Source organism: Corylus avellana, chromosome ca2 (assembly GCF_901000735.1).
Source record: "Corylus avellana chromosome ca2, CavTom2PMs-1.0".
NCBI lineage: Eukaryota > Viridiplantae > Streptophyta > Magnoliopsida > Fagales > Betulaceae > Corylus > Corylus avellana.
The window spans coordinates 32,084,645-32,102,141 of record NC_081542.1 but is presented as its reverse complement, the minus strand read 5'-3'; the positions used below and the strand labels follow the sequence as shown (position 1 = coordinate 32,102,141).

General features: G+C 36.7%; 1 protein-coding gene across 1 annotated transcript; it reads left to right on the top strand.

Moving 5' to 3' along the window:
- The first annotated feature begins 2,806 nt into the window (after positions 1–2,806).
- Positions 2,807–16,411, top strand: LOC132170252 (uncharacterized). Its single transcript, XM_059581158.1, has 14 exons — positions 2,807–3,092; positions 3,547–3,797; positions 5,718–5,892; positions 6,101–6,184; positions 6,587–6,828; positions 8,103–8,340; positions 10,390–10,469; positions 10,549–10,633; positions 12,082–12,213; positions 12,308–12,421; positions 14,666–14,713; positions 15,518–15,602; positions 15,875–15,931; positions 16,018–16,411. The coding sequence occupies exons 2-14, from the start codon at positions 3,604–3,606 to the stop codon at positions 16,155–16,157; spliced, it is 1,674 nt and encodes a 557-aa protein (XP_059437141.1). The 5' UTR covers positions 2,807–3,092; positions 3,547–3,603; the 3' UTR covers positions 16,158–16,411.
- The last annotated feature ends 1,086 nt before the right edge of the window (positions 16,412–17,497 follow it).

Here is a 17,497-nt window from a genome sequence, read left to right as displayed (position 1 = left end):
CACATCTTATAATAAAATTTTAATGTAACATAACATCTACATTTAAAAACATATCAATCGTCTAATGAATCTAGGGCACACATCGTGTCATGTTCATGCTCAAAATAAAAATTTCGTTTTCTTCGAAAATTTCCAAGCGATAAACTCTCCATCTACTATTGCCTGAGTTTACTTACCTTATATGTTCAATTCCCTTATAAATAATTCTCCTTAAAAGTTGTCTCGCCATTTGTAATTTAATCCTATCGTTTGTCTAGTTTTAATTGTAAAATCCTAATTTTGTCATAATGACTACCCATTTTTTAAAGGACAGAAATTTCTTCTAAACTGGTTTGAAGAAAATTTTCTTCAACTTAATCTAATAAGTGCCAAATGTCATATCTCACATGTTTTATTTAATATTTTAAGTCATTTATTATCATTCCAGTAATCTAGGAACCCAGATATTATTTTTTTAGGGGGTGTTTGGCAAAAGGGATGGCCCAGCCTAGATACTGTTGAAGCCTTTTCCCTGATGTGAAATTACACTATTACCCTTCACTATCACCCACTCACCCACGCATGCCCTTATCCTCTCCCACGGCACACTTCTCTCTCTCCCCCGCACCCCAACCTCAGCTCTCAGCGAAGCCATGACCGCCCACTGTATCAGAACGGAGACGCACCCACCCACGGTGGCCCACCCTAGGATGGAACCCACTGAAAGATATCGCCACCGGCGATAGATCTGCGACTCCGGCGATGCCCACCCACCAGCGCGACCTGCCACCCACGCCCATCCCGATCCTCCCCCAACCGGCTTCGGAAATCCAACACCGCCCAGCCCACCGCATGGCCCACCGCCCCCGCCCAGCCGGCCGCAACAGCCTCGCGCCGCCGCCTCGTCGGGCCTCTCCTACATGCCATCCTTCCAGCGAATCTCCTCCCGCATCTCCTTCTCATTCTTGGCGGCTAGCTTCTTCTGCTCGCGGCGGTCCATTCCGGCACGGAAGCCCCGTCCGAACAAGAGCTGGACCTCGTGTGGGTTTTGGTAGAGAGCGTTCATGTCGCGGGAGGTGTCCTCCGTGTTCTCCCAATCGAAAGAGAAGTGGAATTTCTCGCTCGGTTTGATGACCCGCTTCTTGGGCTTCTTCAACCCCAGGTACTGCTCCTTGATGGCATCCAGCTCCTTGTCACGCTCTCGCTCCGCCAATTTCTCTAAGCGTGCACGCTCGCGCTCGCGAGCCCTAGCCTCCTCTTTGCGATCCCTCTCGCGATGGCTTCGCCGCTCAAACTCACGGTCCCGATTGCGCTCTCGATTACGCCGGTCACGGTCACGGTCGCGGTCCCTGTCGCGGTCTGAATCGGAGGGCTTGGCGTCATGGTTGGAAGTAGAGGCGGAGACGTCAGAGGGGCGGCCTAGGGAGGAGAGGAGCTCTTGACGGCGATGGTGGAGTTGATCGGCTTCTTGTTGACGGCGTTTGAGGGCCAATTCTTCGCGCTGGGCTTTGGTATGGAAGACTGGCTTCTTGGCGGCGGCGGTGGTGACGGCGAAAACGTCTTCGACTGAACGTTTCATGGTAATGGCAGTAGTGACCGGAGGGAAGGGAGATGTCTCACTTGGGTGACTGTAGGAGGGGAATTTCAGCGTGGGAAATTCCACAACACGGTCGTGTTTCAATCAGGAAGAAGTAGGGGCAAAATAGGAAAAAATTGGTAAATTTTTACACCAAAAGTCGTGCCTTGACCCAGACACTGAACAGTGTCTGGGTCAAGGCTGTTGCCAAACAAAGCCTTAGAAACTCAAAAATATTAAATGACACTTGTCACTTATTAGAGTAGGTTGGAAAAAAACTTCCTCCAAACCAAATTGAAGAAAATTTGTGTCATTCTTTAAAATCTTACACCGGTGATTATGTTTGTTGAGCTCCTTCATCCATGTTAAAAATATGCTTGTCCCACATTGAGAAAAGAACCAAAGACTCCCATGCATCTATAAAATGGATGCTCCTGCCTTTGTGAGCCCAGGCTAGTAAATGGGCAGTAAACGGAAATGACCAAAATATCCTCATCTCTCAACCATTTGAATTATATATATATATATATTTTAACATTAATTAACTAGCTAAGTCGAGCAGTTTATATCGGCTCAACTATTAGCCGAGCTCAAGTTAGAGCCAACTCGCATAAGGGATTTTTTTGAGAAACTAAGCTTTTAATACTAGTTTTGAGCTTGGCTTAAGCTTGAGCTCGAACTTTGTAAAAATTAAATGGGATTAGCTTTCATACGCAATATTTATTGTGTTCGTCTTTTCAGGGGTAGTTCAATTGGCTGTGAACCACGCCTCATGAAGCGGAGGTCACTAGTTCGAATCCCCATACCCCTTCTCTTGTGTGGATATGTCAAAAAAAAAAAAAAAACTTACCGTGCCCGGCTCATTTACAACTCTACCCTACCATAAAAAATTCAGTTAAGCCCGTTATAATCTATAGGGTTGAGTATAATTGGTACAGTTATACAACGCTTTCAATTAGCTGCAAACCTCAAAAATGAGACAAAAGAAAAAAAAACCGACTTTACCAAACGTCCTCAATACGTGTACGGCGGAGAAGATTACGTTATTCTAAAAACGCGTGAGGGCAAATTCCGCGCCTTTTATGCCCATCCAGCGTGGCAATAACATTCGATCGTGCTTTCACGTTTTCCAAACTCCACGCGGTTGCTAAACCGCCAGGTGCCGGTTCAAAACCTTCCCGCGCCGGGGTTTTCTCTCTCAGGCATGCATTAAATTCCGGTCACATTTACCGGCTAGGAGGCCCGCCCTCGCGAGGGCAACTCCCATGTCAAAGTCATCGCGACTTGCACGATGCTAACCGGCCATTAACATTTCAGTTTACCCAAAATATCCTCGCTTACTTCCCCCTAGTCTCGATTATCCGATGGAGTGTTCCGTAATTTGGGCCCTCTTTTAATTAAATGATCCTTGACAAATAAATTTTCCTTCCGAGCAGAGAGGAAGAACTGCAAAACTCTTCGCTGAGACAGTTAATAGTTTTGCATGTGAGGCTTCGATGAATTACGATTTCTTTTGATGCGATCCCTGGAATTTCTGGTATTTTTTCTTCTTCTGATTATTCAGAAGTTTAATTTTCGAAATTGAATTAATTGCATTTGTATTTGTATTTGTATTTGTGTAATTTGTTATCCTACGGTTTCTCATTAACCAAACAAAGTTGACAGTTGAATTTTTAGAAAGCTTGTTGAGAGTTAAGTCTGATGCATCTAATAATATATTGTGTAGGTTTTTGGTGAATTTCATACAAGTTTCAGTCTTAATTATAACTGCTTTACTATTTGGAGTGTTGTAGGGTTAAAATTGATGCTGATTTTTTTTTTTAGAAAATTGAGGCTTTATGTTTCTTTATTTCTGTGTAAATTTATGCTTTTTGTCTAAATGATAATGCTATTGATGTTTTTTCTATTACTCTTGAACTTGATTCATCTTGGTTCTGGAGAATTTGACTTTGGGACTCGTTTTGAGGATTTTTTTTCGTTCTTTCTTTTAGTTTATAATTTGAAGGAACCAGAAGAAGAATGCTAGGTTGTGAATGAATGTGTGAGAGATGGATTCTGCTAGGGGTTGGTTTCAGAAATTCCAACCTAGAGTGAAAACTGGACCTATCCGAATGAATGGAGTGGAAAATATGAGTGATGAGGCGCCTTCAAGTGCAACGAAACAGAAGGCTGAGGCAGCGAAGCAGTATATAGAGAACCACTACAAATCCCAAATGAAGTGTTTGCAAGATAGGAAGGAGAGGTAAGGTTACCAACACTTATATGTCCTGATACTGTGAGCACACGGTTTTTCTATGAAGTTGGGGAAATGATAGTTTTTGACTTAGTATTTTTCAATCTCAGTTTAATTCCTTTAGCTATTGAAACATTGTCTGGATGTGGTTTATTCTGTGATGCGCAGGCATCGTGTTGGAGTTTTGAGCATTTTTGGCTTGTATTTGCTTCCTGATTTATGACATGGAATGCTTTCTATTGGCGCCTTGGTCATCTGATTTTGGTCATTTTTTTTTTTTCATTTGCTTTTCTGTGATGACACTTGTGAATATAACGCTTATGTTTTCTTTGTGTTAAAGTTCTGAACTCTTGCACGACGGGACTTACAGCTATGGCTCTTAAGTTTTGCATTCTATTATAAATCTTTAGGAAGCAATTCCATATTTCTTGTAGATGAACTCTCAGTCTGTGGTTGAAGCGTATAATCTAGTGTAGTACCCAATAACAAAGAATCATTACCTCCAGTTAGAGAAGTTTTAAAAGTTGGAATCGATTGGAACAATGTCTTCATTTTAACAGTGAGGATAATTCCAATTAAATTTGAAGGCTAAATTCAATTGAATGAATTGGTGCGAAAATTATTGGAAATATGCACATATGTAAAGGTCCTAAAGATCTTGTATGTAGATGTAATTGGATATGTCATTTATTCTTAATGACACATAATGAATTTCGTTAACAACAACAATTGCCTTATTTTCTTTTGTTCTTCATTGAAATGATAGAAGCAAATGAAATTTCATGCCTATAAGTACAGTTGATGACTCTCACTGTGAACTTTCATCTTATATAGTGCCCAGTAAACACATCTTATCACAAAAAGTTTATCATCCTCTTAGAGCATTCTCATTTGGCTCTCTATTTTGCTGAAATCCCTAGTTTGGGAAGCCAAAAAATGCTAAAATGCCGCTTTTTTGCTTTCCATCCGGCTCCCCAATTTGGTGATAAATATGGGGAGCATGAATAGTGCTCCTCACTCCCCAAATGTTAAAAAAAGTTAAAAATTTGGCCATTCTCTCTCCTAATTTTTTTTTTCTACTCCAAAAGAAACTTTGGTTGAGGTGAATGAAAATTGGAGAGGAAATTGTCTTATTTATATTGAATGCATATGACTATTGGGAAAAGACAAATTTTGTTAAAAAATGACCTTTAGGAAAAATCAAACTGTTAGGAAAAAGACAAATTTTCAAATATATGATCATTAGGAAAAAATAAATTTTCAAATATATGAATGTTGGAGAAAGAATAAAGAAATCATTAAAAAAGAATATTTAAATGGAATAGTGAAAGTGGATCCCTAGTTTTTTGAGCCGGATGTAGGTGTTTTGGAAAAGTGAGTAGTTAAAATCGGGATAGGTTATTTTTAGCTAAAATAGAGAATAAATTTAGGGAGCTGGATGAGAATGCTCTATGAATTATCTCTAACATTTTCAATTTGATTAAATACTGCTACCAGTCTGAATGCGTCTCCATTTTTTTTTTTTTGGCCAAAAGTTCTCAATTACTTCAAATTGACTAATTTGTCCCATAGGTCTCTTGCTCAAAAATATCCCTTCTTTCTATGTATGATGCGAGAACCATTTGTATAGAGCTTTTAAAGTGAATTACCATTTACCATTGACTGGCCAAATCATGTGTGTTCAAAGGTAGGTAATTTTTTTTTTTTTAAGAACTTTGGTTCTCATGGTTTCTATAAAATTGCAAATTGCACTTTTTATTTTGTACTCTCTTTTGTATTTGTTGATTACTATTGATGTAATCTCTTCATTTCCTGGCTGTAAGTTTTTGCTTCTACTGAACGCAATAAAATTTGCCAAATGCTTGTTACCGTATTGGCTCATCAAGTTTTCCATGTGTTACACTTAGTTTAGTATTTCTCCTAATACAGACGCTGGACATTGGAGAGGAAGCTTGCTGATGCTGATGTTTCTAAGGAAGAACAAATGAATATTTTGAAATATTTAGAGAAAAAGGAGACAGAATATATGCGCCTTCAAAGACATAAGATGGGTGTTGAAGATTTTGAACTTTTGACCATTATAGGAAGGGGTGCATTTGGGGAGGTTCTCTTCTTATTCTCTTCTTATGATGTGTTTATGTACTTGTTTCTTTCATATCAAGTGATCCTTTATGAATCTCTGACTCTATTTTTGTTTTTTTATTGTTTTTTTGGATAAGCTAAAAACTGTATTAAGAAATAGGGGATATAACATTTTTTAAATATCTAATTATGGTGTGCATATTGTCAACCTGTTTTCTTTGAATGTACAGGTGAGACTTTGCAGAGAGAAAGCTACTGGCCATGTGTATGCAATGAAGAAGCTCAAGAAATCTGAGATGCTTCGCAGAGGTCAGGTGCGTTTGAAGTTTGAACCAGTAGTACCCTATTGAATGAGATCTTGAGAGCTTGTTCTGTTTTATTCGTCTTTTGTATGTTTTTTTTTTTTTTTTTTTTTTTTTTCAGAATTTCAAAAACAAAAGAAAAAAAGCTATAGAAAGTATGTTGGGAAAAATTTGAAAACATAAAATAGTATTCGAAAAACACAAAAAAGGAGTCTAAAAGTTGATTTCATACTCCAAAAACTAAATTCAGTTTTGAATTCATGTTTGGATGAGAGTGGTTTTGATGGTTGACTAGGACTAAAGAGCCAATTTTGACCTAATTCGACTATTCTGTAGAAAAGGACTTGCTTATGTTATCTCATTATGAATAACTTCATTTATTCATACCTCTATATTTTCTTTCACTATTGGAAGGTGGAACATGTTAAAGCTGAAAGAAATCTTCTTGCTGAAGTTGATAGTGCTTATATAGTCAACCTTTACTGCTCTTTTCAAGATGATGAGTTTCTGTATCTTATAATGGAATATCTTCCTGGTGGTGACATGATGACATTACTAATGCGCAAAGATACCTTGACTGAGGATGAAACCAGGTTTTATGTTGGGGAGACAGTCCTGGCCATCGAGTCTATTCACAAGCACAACTACATCCACAGGTGTTATATCATTGATCTACGCCAATGTTCTGGATCTATAATATTACCCATTTGTTAGGCCTAGACGATAATAGTGATATCGTCACAACATCTTAGTCATGCAATGCACATCTTGTGGTGGTATTCACCTATTGACATGCCCCAATTTGCCATATCTCTGAGTTTGCTTTTGCGTGTTGACTTTATTTTCTAAATAGATATATTGTTGTGTAGATTGTCTCTTGTATATTACTTTAAATTCCTGTATTGACTTGGCTACTAATATGAATTTTTTTGGTGGGAAAGTAAAGTGTTTTCTTTGTCGAAACTAATTTTATATTCTTTGTCAAGGAATGGGAATTGGAAACTAGTAATAAGTATTACTTATTAATTATGTGATTTGAAGAAGGCTTTTAGAAGGACATGGAATGGGTTTCTTCTAAGATCTAGTTTGGTAGATTATTATTATTTTTTGATGACTGGGAACCTCGACAAGGTAGGGCCCTTTGGACTCACCCATGTAGAGTAAACCTCGGACCCGTGCACTGCACCCTCAGAAGTTTCCCTACACGAATCAGGGTAAATCGCTAGCTTTTACACCAGGGGGTGTGGCCCCAAAGGGGAGTTTGCACCTAGTAAGTCTTGAACTTGGGATCTTTGGGGACAAGCCTCAACCACTAGGCCAACCCCTTGGGGTTGTTTGGTAGATTATTGGAAGATACTTGTGTGTGTGAGTTGGGTAATAGGTTTGGGCTGGTTTGTTGTAAGGGATTATGAGAGTAATTTGTGTTTATGAGGTTTTTGAATGTTTGTGAGAGTTAATTGAGTGTTTTTTATTTTATTTATTGATAGTGCATTTCAATTAGCATTGCCCATAGATATATAAGTTTGGAGTTGGCTGAACCACGTTAAATGTGAATGTTTTTACTGTCTTGTTTTTGTGGTGGGCTTTCAATAGCCCAAATCCTAAACAGATGTTGGTAGTAGAGCTTTGGCTATCACAACATTCTCCAACAAGTTACTTCTGATAACTTGACAGTAGTCTTATCAAGCCTCTTCTTTCTAGAGAGAATGATCAGAGCAATCTTATCTATTTATAACCATTTTATGAGATTTCAATTCAGAAAATGCTTGATCAAAACCTCAAGGATCATTGAGGCCTGCATGTTGAGTCTGTTGTACCCGGTTTATTATTTTATTTGCTACTTTTTTCTTTTGGGTCAACTGTATACATCATATTTATGATAAGTCTACTTAAACTACTATGTAAGTACAAATTTTATTTTCCATGATAGGGATATCAAACCTGACAATCTACTGCTTGATCGTAATGGGCATTTAAAGCTTTCGGATTTTGGTTTGTGTAAGCCCTTGGATTGTAGTAGTTTTCCAAATCTTAGTGAGAATGACCATGGAATGGGAAAGGATTTCAAATCTTCAATGGAGAGTGACAAGCACACTAGTCTGCATTCTGCACCAAGACGGACACAACAGGAACAGTTATTGCACTGGCAAAAGAACAGGCGAATGTTGGTATGCTCTCTACCTATCCTAGAATTATATTTGTAGGGCAAAGTCACGAATGTCATCCCTGCTTGGAAATTTTTATACTCTGTTGCTTGTCAAACATATGTTGAAGGCAAAAAAGAGCAATTGTAGATAATTGGTTGTCAAGTTGTTGAAAGTGCCTGTAGTGCTAATACTTACTTTTCAATGCTGTTACACAGCATTAGTTTAACTATTTTTGCAGGCTCTTTAAATTAAGTGACAACAGATACTGATTGTTCATAATGGTGAAAAACTTTTCTTTTAGGAAAATAATTTAAATTCTGCTGATTGCACTGAGGCTATATTTGGATGAGGGAATATGATTAGAATTCCAGTTTAAGATGGCATTTCTGAAATGTCAAGCCTTTGCTACAGTGGGAATTCAATTAGAATTTAAATTCTGCAAAATGACTTACTCTTTTGAGAAGTGTAAGTCATTTCCTGGAAGAGGCTCTTGCCTTTCACTCCCACCAACCGCCTTCATCCAACCATCAGTGGCCCTTACTGGTACCCTAATCACCATCAATGTCCCTTCCACTACTTGTCACTTCCATTTGGTCAGTGGTGGTTTTGTTGGTTGCTGCTGACCTCAACAGTAGCTAGCCAACTTTGGCTGCTGTAAATGAACCAAACTGTTTATGAAAAGTTCGAGCTCGACTTGTAAAGCTTGGTTCGTTTAATAAATAAGTCGATCTTGAGCAATAAATCTTGGTTGAATATTAAACGAGCCAAACTTGTATAAACTCGATTCGACTTGTTTATGTTGTTTAAACTTGTTAACATAGACACACACATATCTGACATAAGATGTGGCTGCAACCAAACAGCAACCTTTGTCTTCGAAACGGAGCTAAATATTCACCAGTGCTAACAAAGTTTGCCGACAACCACAATATGAGTGCCAACAGGGCCAAACAAACAACCAAAACAACATCAAAACTTGATTCACTCACAACTCTAAGCCACCGATTAAGTCTTCGGCAACCAAACAACCACCACACACAACTAACATTTAGTCACTTCCACATACAACACACAAACATCTCTGAAAATGTTAAAACTACTAACATTCTTTCATAGTAGTGACCAGATTGTTTAGATCACTGTTGACTATATCGGTGACTCAGGACGATGGTAACTACAGTGAGGTTGATGGCCTCAATCATCCCTACCACTATGGTGATGATGGCACCTTCTTCCTTCCATGAAAATGTCTGGTCACAAAGCTCACTTACTTACCATTGACTACACTAAGGATGTAAAGTGAAAAAAATAAAAAAGAAAAAAAAAAAGAAAAAGAAAAGGAGGTGAGGGCATGCAATCAAAGGAAAGAAAATACCATGTTACGCAGGTTAGTTGAAAATGGGCTTCATTTTCATTTCCCTCTATTAGACTTTCATTTATAGTTATGGAAGGATTTGTACAATATTCTGGATAGGACAGCTCACTAGGAACACGTCATCATGATTCTAGACTATGGACATATTACATGCCTTCTAGATCATGCTCACATCATACTATTCTAACACTTATCATAAAGAAAAGGGGAAAAGAAAAATGAAAGCTCAGATAACCAAATGAAGGCAGGATGCTCCAAAACTTCAGTTCAAGCTGTAAAAAGAATTAATAAGCACACAAAGTAGTTTGGGTTTGTTTGGTTTATGTTTGAATGAGGAGTGCATTACATATAAATGTTGAGTAGTGAACTCATGGAATTGGCTTTGTCAGACATTGAATCCCAGTATGTCCACCAGATACTCTATATTTTTCTTTTCTTTTAACTACTAATTTGTGGCCAATAATGTACAAACACGCACGCATGTCCTCTAGAAATAACTGACAACTAATGTTCAAATTTATTTCTTAGCTGTTACAGAAAATTGGTTTAGTTGCATGATTTGCTGTCCTAGCACTCAACTTCAAATTCTAGATTTAAGCTTTTGGAGGCCATAGTACATATTTCACTACACTGGATGCTTTTTTGTTTTCTAAGTGAATGTTTTCATATAAATTGATCTGCCATATGCCATTCAGGCTTTTTCAACAGTGGGAACACCAGACTACATTGCCCCAGAAGTACTACTGAAGAAAGGATATGGGATGGAGTGTGACTGGTTAGTTGATTCTTTTGTACACGTCACATAATCTGGACATGTAATTTGTTTTCATTTGGTAACCAGATAATTGTACCAGGTGGTCTCTTGGAGCAATCATGTATGAAATGCTTGTGGGGTATCCACCTTTCTATTCTGAAGAACCAATGTCAACATGCAGAAAGGTAATTGTGATGTTAACTTGATCATGATATACTATTTTCTGAACATGTGACATACACATTACTGAAGAGGTTTTTGTTTTAAATTAGCAAAACATGGTTTGTTAATGGATATTTTTTCTTATGTGTTGAAATCTCATGCTAAAGCTGCTGTGAGCTTCTTTAATTTTGATGAATGGATGACGTTTTCTGATTGGATCCCCTGTTGGCATGTGAAAAGAACACGTTCTTTTTGTATGTTAGAGAAATGCCACATTTTTATTTCTGGCTTTGCACCATCACTAAATTCAGTGCTTTCTTTTTTAAAGGCATAATGTGGCAACCCTTTAAGATGAAACATGGGCATATTATCATATTTTTTCTTTTTTTTTTTTTTTTTTTTTTTTTTTTTTTTGTAATTCACAATATAGATCTATATGTCCACCACCGCAGGTGCTTCCTGGTCTTGTGTGTAATTAGGGAGATCAACGCTATCAAGGATACTTGGGTTATTAAAATACGGTAGACGTGTCCCTGTCAGATGATTGAGGCAGGAATGTGCACTGGGAGGCACCTATGGTTGTCATGCATTTTTGGAATTAGTATTAGAGTAATTTCTCTTTGAAAGTTATTTTAAGGATCTCTTAACTTTATACACGCTCTGGCAGGACCTAAAAAGCATAAATTTTTTTAATAAAATGAATTTCTACAGATGGACTACTTATGATACTTAACGAAAATTTCTTTTGCTAAATGAAGAAGGAAATTTATTGAACTAAATGTAAACAATTGTAATTTATGTAATACATATAGTGACTCACATAAGAACCTTCTAAAACACTGGTCTGAAATTCTTAAGAATGTGAACTAAAACTCATGAGAAGGTAAACAATCAATCAGCTTAGAATAACATAATCTTGCCGATTTTTTTAATTAATTAATAACTCTTTTACTCAACAAAACCAAAAGTAGGTGGACCACTTTTTTTTTTTTTTAAATATAAAGTTCTAAGTTTCAGTATGATGAATATCAAACTTATAAAGTTCTAAGTTTCAGTATGTGAGTAAAGAAGATTATTAGTTCCACACTGATGATATCTTGGAAGAAAAACTTAGTAAATCAGAATAAATTTTTTCCCTCAAATGGAAAACTTCTGTAAATTGATTTTATTGTTTCAGAAGAGAATTTCAACTTGAGTGGTTTCCCCTTTCAAATGGCTTTCTTCTGGTCCAATTTCAACTGCTGTGTTGAAATATTGTTTTCTTGTCTCCGATAGTCAGACCTTTTAACAACAACAATATGCTTGATTAGCCAATCTTACATTCATGTCCCCATCTAAGCTATTTTCAAGGATTATCATTATTTTTCCTGTAGTGTGGACATGAATGTTGCCTATTGGTACATGAAGAGATAACTGCTAACATCTTATTTGTATATTCTTATCAAACAAATGGTCAGTTCATGCAATGCAGATCGTAAACTGGAGAACCCATTTGAAATTCCCTGAAGAAGCCAAGCTGTCTGGTGAGGCTAAAGATCTCATTTGTAGGCTCCTGTGCAATGTTGAGCGGAGGCTTGGGACCAAAGGAGCTCATGAAATAAAAGTAGGGTGTTTAGGCTATTCTTTCTTTTGATTTGTTGTCGACATGGGTCATTTATTTTTTAATAGTATATCTGAGACGTCTCTGTGCATGTTAGGCACACCCTTGGTTTAAAGGATTACAATGGGATAGATTATATCAGATGGAAGCTGCTTTCATTCCAGAGGTCAAGGATGAGTTAGATACTCAAAACTTTGAGAAGTTTGAAGAGGTGAGGATAATGGTTTCTTAATAAATTCTCTCTTTACAAGTGGTATTCTTTGCCAATTTTTCTTTATCTCACCTGCACATCTTGAAACTTGCTGCCTACAGTACCTAATTTGGTTTTTATATGTCCAAAAGCTACAGAGCTAAATTTCAAAATTGAATATCAGCATTGCAGCTAAAAATGTTTGAACAGTGTCTGCAGTCAGAAAGGGAAGGAGATGTTATTAAAGCACTGCTATAGCTTGGCAATGTTCTTTGATGGCACTTTTGCTGCAAGTGATCTTTTGGCCTATATTATTTAATATTATTTCCTGCGTAAGAAAAAAAAAATCTGCTCTTTTATCAATAAAATGGATGCCAACTTACTTTTACTTATTTTCTGATAATTTGATAATATGTATATTAGAAGTAAGAACTGCATTTGCTTGTTTACTTGGAAACTTAATTTCCACAGATGCAAGCAAGCGTGCGGGCGCACATTTTATTTGGGTTTTGTAAGAAATTGAATCTAGATGCTCCGAATTATTGAACAGGCAGTCATTGATGTTGCAGGAATTGTTCAATATTTACCAAGCTGTAGAAGAGGCCGTGATTATTTGATGTTTCTTATTTCAGGCAAAATTTTGCACCATAAATGATATTGTTGTGATCTATCCAGATCACACAGTGATTGTGCACTCTGATTATTTAATACGTGAAAAAAATGGATGTCAGAACTATGGTTTTTTCAATTATATTCAAGTGTAAATATCTTTTTCCTTCTAATTTGTAAGAGAAGTTGTTCCAAGTAATTTGCATTATTGAAGCAGTCATTGATCTTGCAATAATTGTTATGTTTATTTAGCTATCAGAAGCCATTTTGTCTGACTAGTTTACATTTCAAGCAAACATTTCCCTGAAGAATATTTTTGTGGTTATCCATCCAAATCATGCATTTGTTATGCATCGGCTTCACAATTTTATTTTGTTTTGCTATTGTTATTGATTTATATACTAGTTGGGCCTCTCAATCTAGTAGTTTAAGAGTTTGATTGATTGTTTTAATTATTCTTGAACTAACATGTGAGATCTGTCTGTCTTTGCTTCTCCTCTCTGTTAGGCCTGGACATGAGAGGGAGTGTAAATGTTAGAGAGTCTAACATTGGTCTGGTGTGGACTTTGATATGGGTTTACATCCATCCAGTTGGGCCTCTCCGCCTAATAGCTTAGGCTCTTGTATTCAATTAGTAAACATATTTTGTCATCCAGAAGTTCCATAATCTACATTGAGAGTTCCCATATTCTGTGTTGTTTTAGCAACAGTGCTTCTTTTGTATTCCACGCCACATACTTGATCGTGTCCTGTTTATACCCCATGGTGGAGCTTGCCAAATTCTTTTTCTGTCATTCCTTAGCTTTTTTTTTTTCCTGTGAAATGAGGGACGTACAATGCTGTAATTGTTTGTTTCGTTGTTGTGTGTGTTCTATTTTTTCTGCATTAATTTATAGGTGGATCTTAGTCTGCTTGTGCTTTTGGAAGTTCTCCCTCTTCATTTGCAAAAACTATTTGCTGGGTCTTGTCTCTGCAACCATTTTCAACTTGTGACAAGATGATTAGTTGATTTGCTCTCAGAACGTCAAAAGGAACTTATGTCGTGTTGTTTCACTATGATTATATGATATAATCTGTGATTTGATGGCTTCTTAAGACTTTTTATTTTGTATATATATGTGATTAGAAAATTTGAATTGCTGTAAATCTCCTACTCCATTATGCATGTTGGTTTTTGGTTGCATTTTATGTATTTCTACCATCATGTGGGTTCCCTACAAACTTTTAATAGGTCTTCAATATTGCAAACCTACCTCCAAAGCCTGTACTGGATAGTCTGGATGTCATGTGAAGTCACTGATGGTATTGGTTGTTGTGTATCATCTGCGTCAACTAATGGACTAGGAAAGGAGAACATGTTCATGTAGTTTTACAATGGTGTGGTTTTCCTATAAAGTTTTTTAGTGCTTCAGTATTACAAACCTACGTCCAATGCCTATAAGAATGCTTGCGAATTTCACATGAAGTTCCCTGGCAATAGACTTCTAGTTGTATTGATGGCATTTGTTGTGTTTTGTCTATAGTTTGCTTGAGCTAATGGATGTTGAGATGGCACACATTAAAATTACTTTTTTTCCTTTTCTACCTGATGCATTCATTTTGCAAATTTAATGGTACTATTTATTATTCTAATTGTCCATTTTACTATGTATGCAGTTAGCAGCTCCAGTACAAACTACATCAAAATCAGGTCCATGGAGAAAGGCAAGTCTCAAAATTTGCATTAGTTGTATATTTTGTTGCCTCTTGGGAACTCTAAGATATAGTTATATCTTTATATTCTTTTGGTGTTTTAATTGCTTGTTTTTTTGTCTTTAGTTTTTTTCCAATTGGCTACCCACCCATGGTGTGTGGGGGGCCCTTTAGTCCAGGGCGAGGGGCATGCTAAGGGACTGAATCCACACTGAACTGGATAGACCAAGAGTCACTGCCCACATGGCGTGGGTTAACACATACCTCCAATCACCTTAATTTAGCTTAGGGAATTTGTGTCTGAGAAATTTTAGTTGATGGGAGCTTGTGTTTTACAACTTTTGAAGGTCGCTTAGGAAGGCTTTTTCCTTATGCCATTCTTCAGATTGGTGATTGCTGTTGTACTCTTTGGAGGACAGAATTAGAGAAGACATATATTGATGGAGTTTATCCTCCATGGCACCTTTGGGCAAGAAAAAAAAATACTGTTAAAACCCTTTTAAGAACATTCTCAGATATTAGAAGCCCACATATTGTGTTCTTCTATTAAAAAATTAATCCTTTTTTTTTTTTTTTTTTGGGGGGGGGTGGGGGGGGGGTTTGGCTCACAATTGCAAGTCTTTTATACGTCTTCTTTTCTGTTTTGGTTTTCTTTTTACCTTTGATAGTGAATTGTTTTCTGTAAAAGATTCCAACACGCCAAGATGTGTATTTGTTTGACACATCTTATGCAGCTAAAGCTTCCCTCCTTGGTGCGTCTGAACTACTATGCTTTATGGGATAACTGATTGATTATATCACCTCATTTTATTACAGATGCTTTCATCAAAGGATGCAAATTTTGTGGGCTATACGTACAAGAATTTTGAGATCGTGAATGAGGATCATATACCTGGCATTGGTCCGTATTGACCTTCAAATTCTCTAGTTATGATGCTCAAATATATTGTTTACAATAGCCCTTACTATAATATATTGCCAGAAAAAAGGGGGAGGGGGGATATATTTTTTCTTTTTTTAAAATCTAATTTTACCAAGTTCATGAAGTTGGTGTACTTCATTTACAGGTGCCATATCCTCTTTTCTTTCTTTTCTTTTCTTTATGAGAGAAGATTTTAACTTATTGTTTATTAGAGATTCATCTGACCATTAAATGACTCTACCTCAATGCAGCTGAGTTAAAGAAAAAGACTAACAAGCCAAAGAGACCCTCCGTTCGGTCATTATTTGGTACGCACGCTCTTCTTTAACTCAAATGGTCTTATTATGAGTATGTGTAATGGTTCTCACGTCACTTGTGTATCCCTTGTTTTCAGAGACACCTGATCCGCCTTCTTTGGGAAGCTTTCTGAACCTTTCGCCTACACAATCAGTGGCCTTTGAAAGAAGCCCCCCTGAGCCATTGCCTCATTCTGGTAGACCTCCAAAACATCAACTGAAGCCCAAGGGAAGATAACGACTGCTAGTTTACCAGTGATTGTTTATAGCCAAAGTAAACATAATTAAAGGAATTCTTTCTTCTGTCTAAGAAAAGCAAAGCAATATAAAGCAAGTGTTCTGCTATTCATACGCTATTCCATCTACTTACATAGTGTAGATTCTGATTTCCCATATAGAAATTTTATGCTACGGATTTTTGGTATGGAAATTATTTTAAGCCTGTGTGGCCTGCTGTTGTAAATGGCTGCAACTTAATATGGTTAATTTTAAGCTGATGTGTCATTATGGTTGTGGAAATGAAATTGCTGTGGAGTAATGATATAAGGAGGACTAGAGTTTTCTTACTATCTTCCTAAATGTGACTTGACTTTTAAAACTATCAATAGATCAAAATTTAATAATTATAATTTCAAATTCAATGGTGATTTTAAAAGTCACGTCACATTTGTGAGGACTTTAAGGAGACTCTAGTCCTCCTTATATATTACTAATTGCTGTGAGCTCTGTTTGTGGGCAGTTTTGGGGTGATTGGTGATTGGTCAACTGAAAACATTTTCAAGGAAACTGGTTACTATTTGGTGTTTGGTTGCAATCTCGAAATGGTTTGGAAAATATTTTTCTAGTGTTTGGTTGGAACTTGAAAATGCTCTGAAAACACCATTAGAATTCACATCAACTGTCACGCCACCCACAAAAAGTAGCATACACAATAACAAAATTACCACACAAGTACCAAATTAAAAAACTCAACACTGATCAAAACTTCAATCCGACAAATTAATTGAAATTATAATATACATATATCATTGTTAAACAAGATCCAAATTAACTTTAATACACAAACATGTCTAAAGCATTAAGTGTGCAACGTTATTTAAAAGTACTAATTACCATGAGCAGCCGAACAAATTTTTTGGAGTAATGCTACGCAGTTGAATTTTACTACTATATCATCAAGTTGTATGACAATCGTATAGCAATCTAATAAATAAAATTACTCTTAATTGATTACATATCCCAAAAACAAATATGCTCCTTTAAGCATTTTTGTTGTAGCCTGTCTTCTTAGACTGCTTTAATTAACCATTTATCTATCTTAATCGAATACATATCCCAAGAACAAATATGCTCTTTTAAGCGTTTTTGTTGTAACCTCTTTCTTTAGATAGCTTTAATTAACCATTTATCTAATGTAACTTTCTTGTAAATGATAAAATATAGAAGAAACATAAATAAACATAAAATACAAAAAAGATGAAAGAAGCTAGAGGATCGAGTCCTTCCCACTATAAAATAAAAAGGGAATGCTACCAGAAAACTTGGTTGAAGTAGCACAATAATTTGCGCTAATCGTGG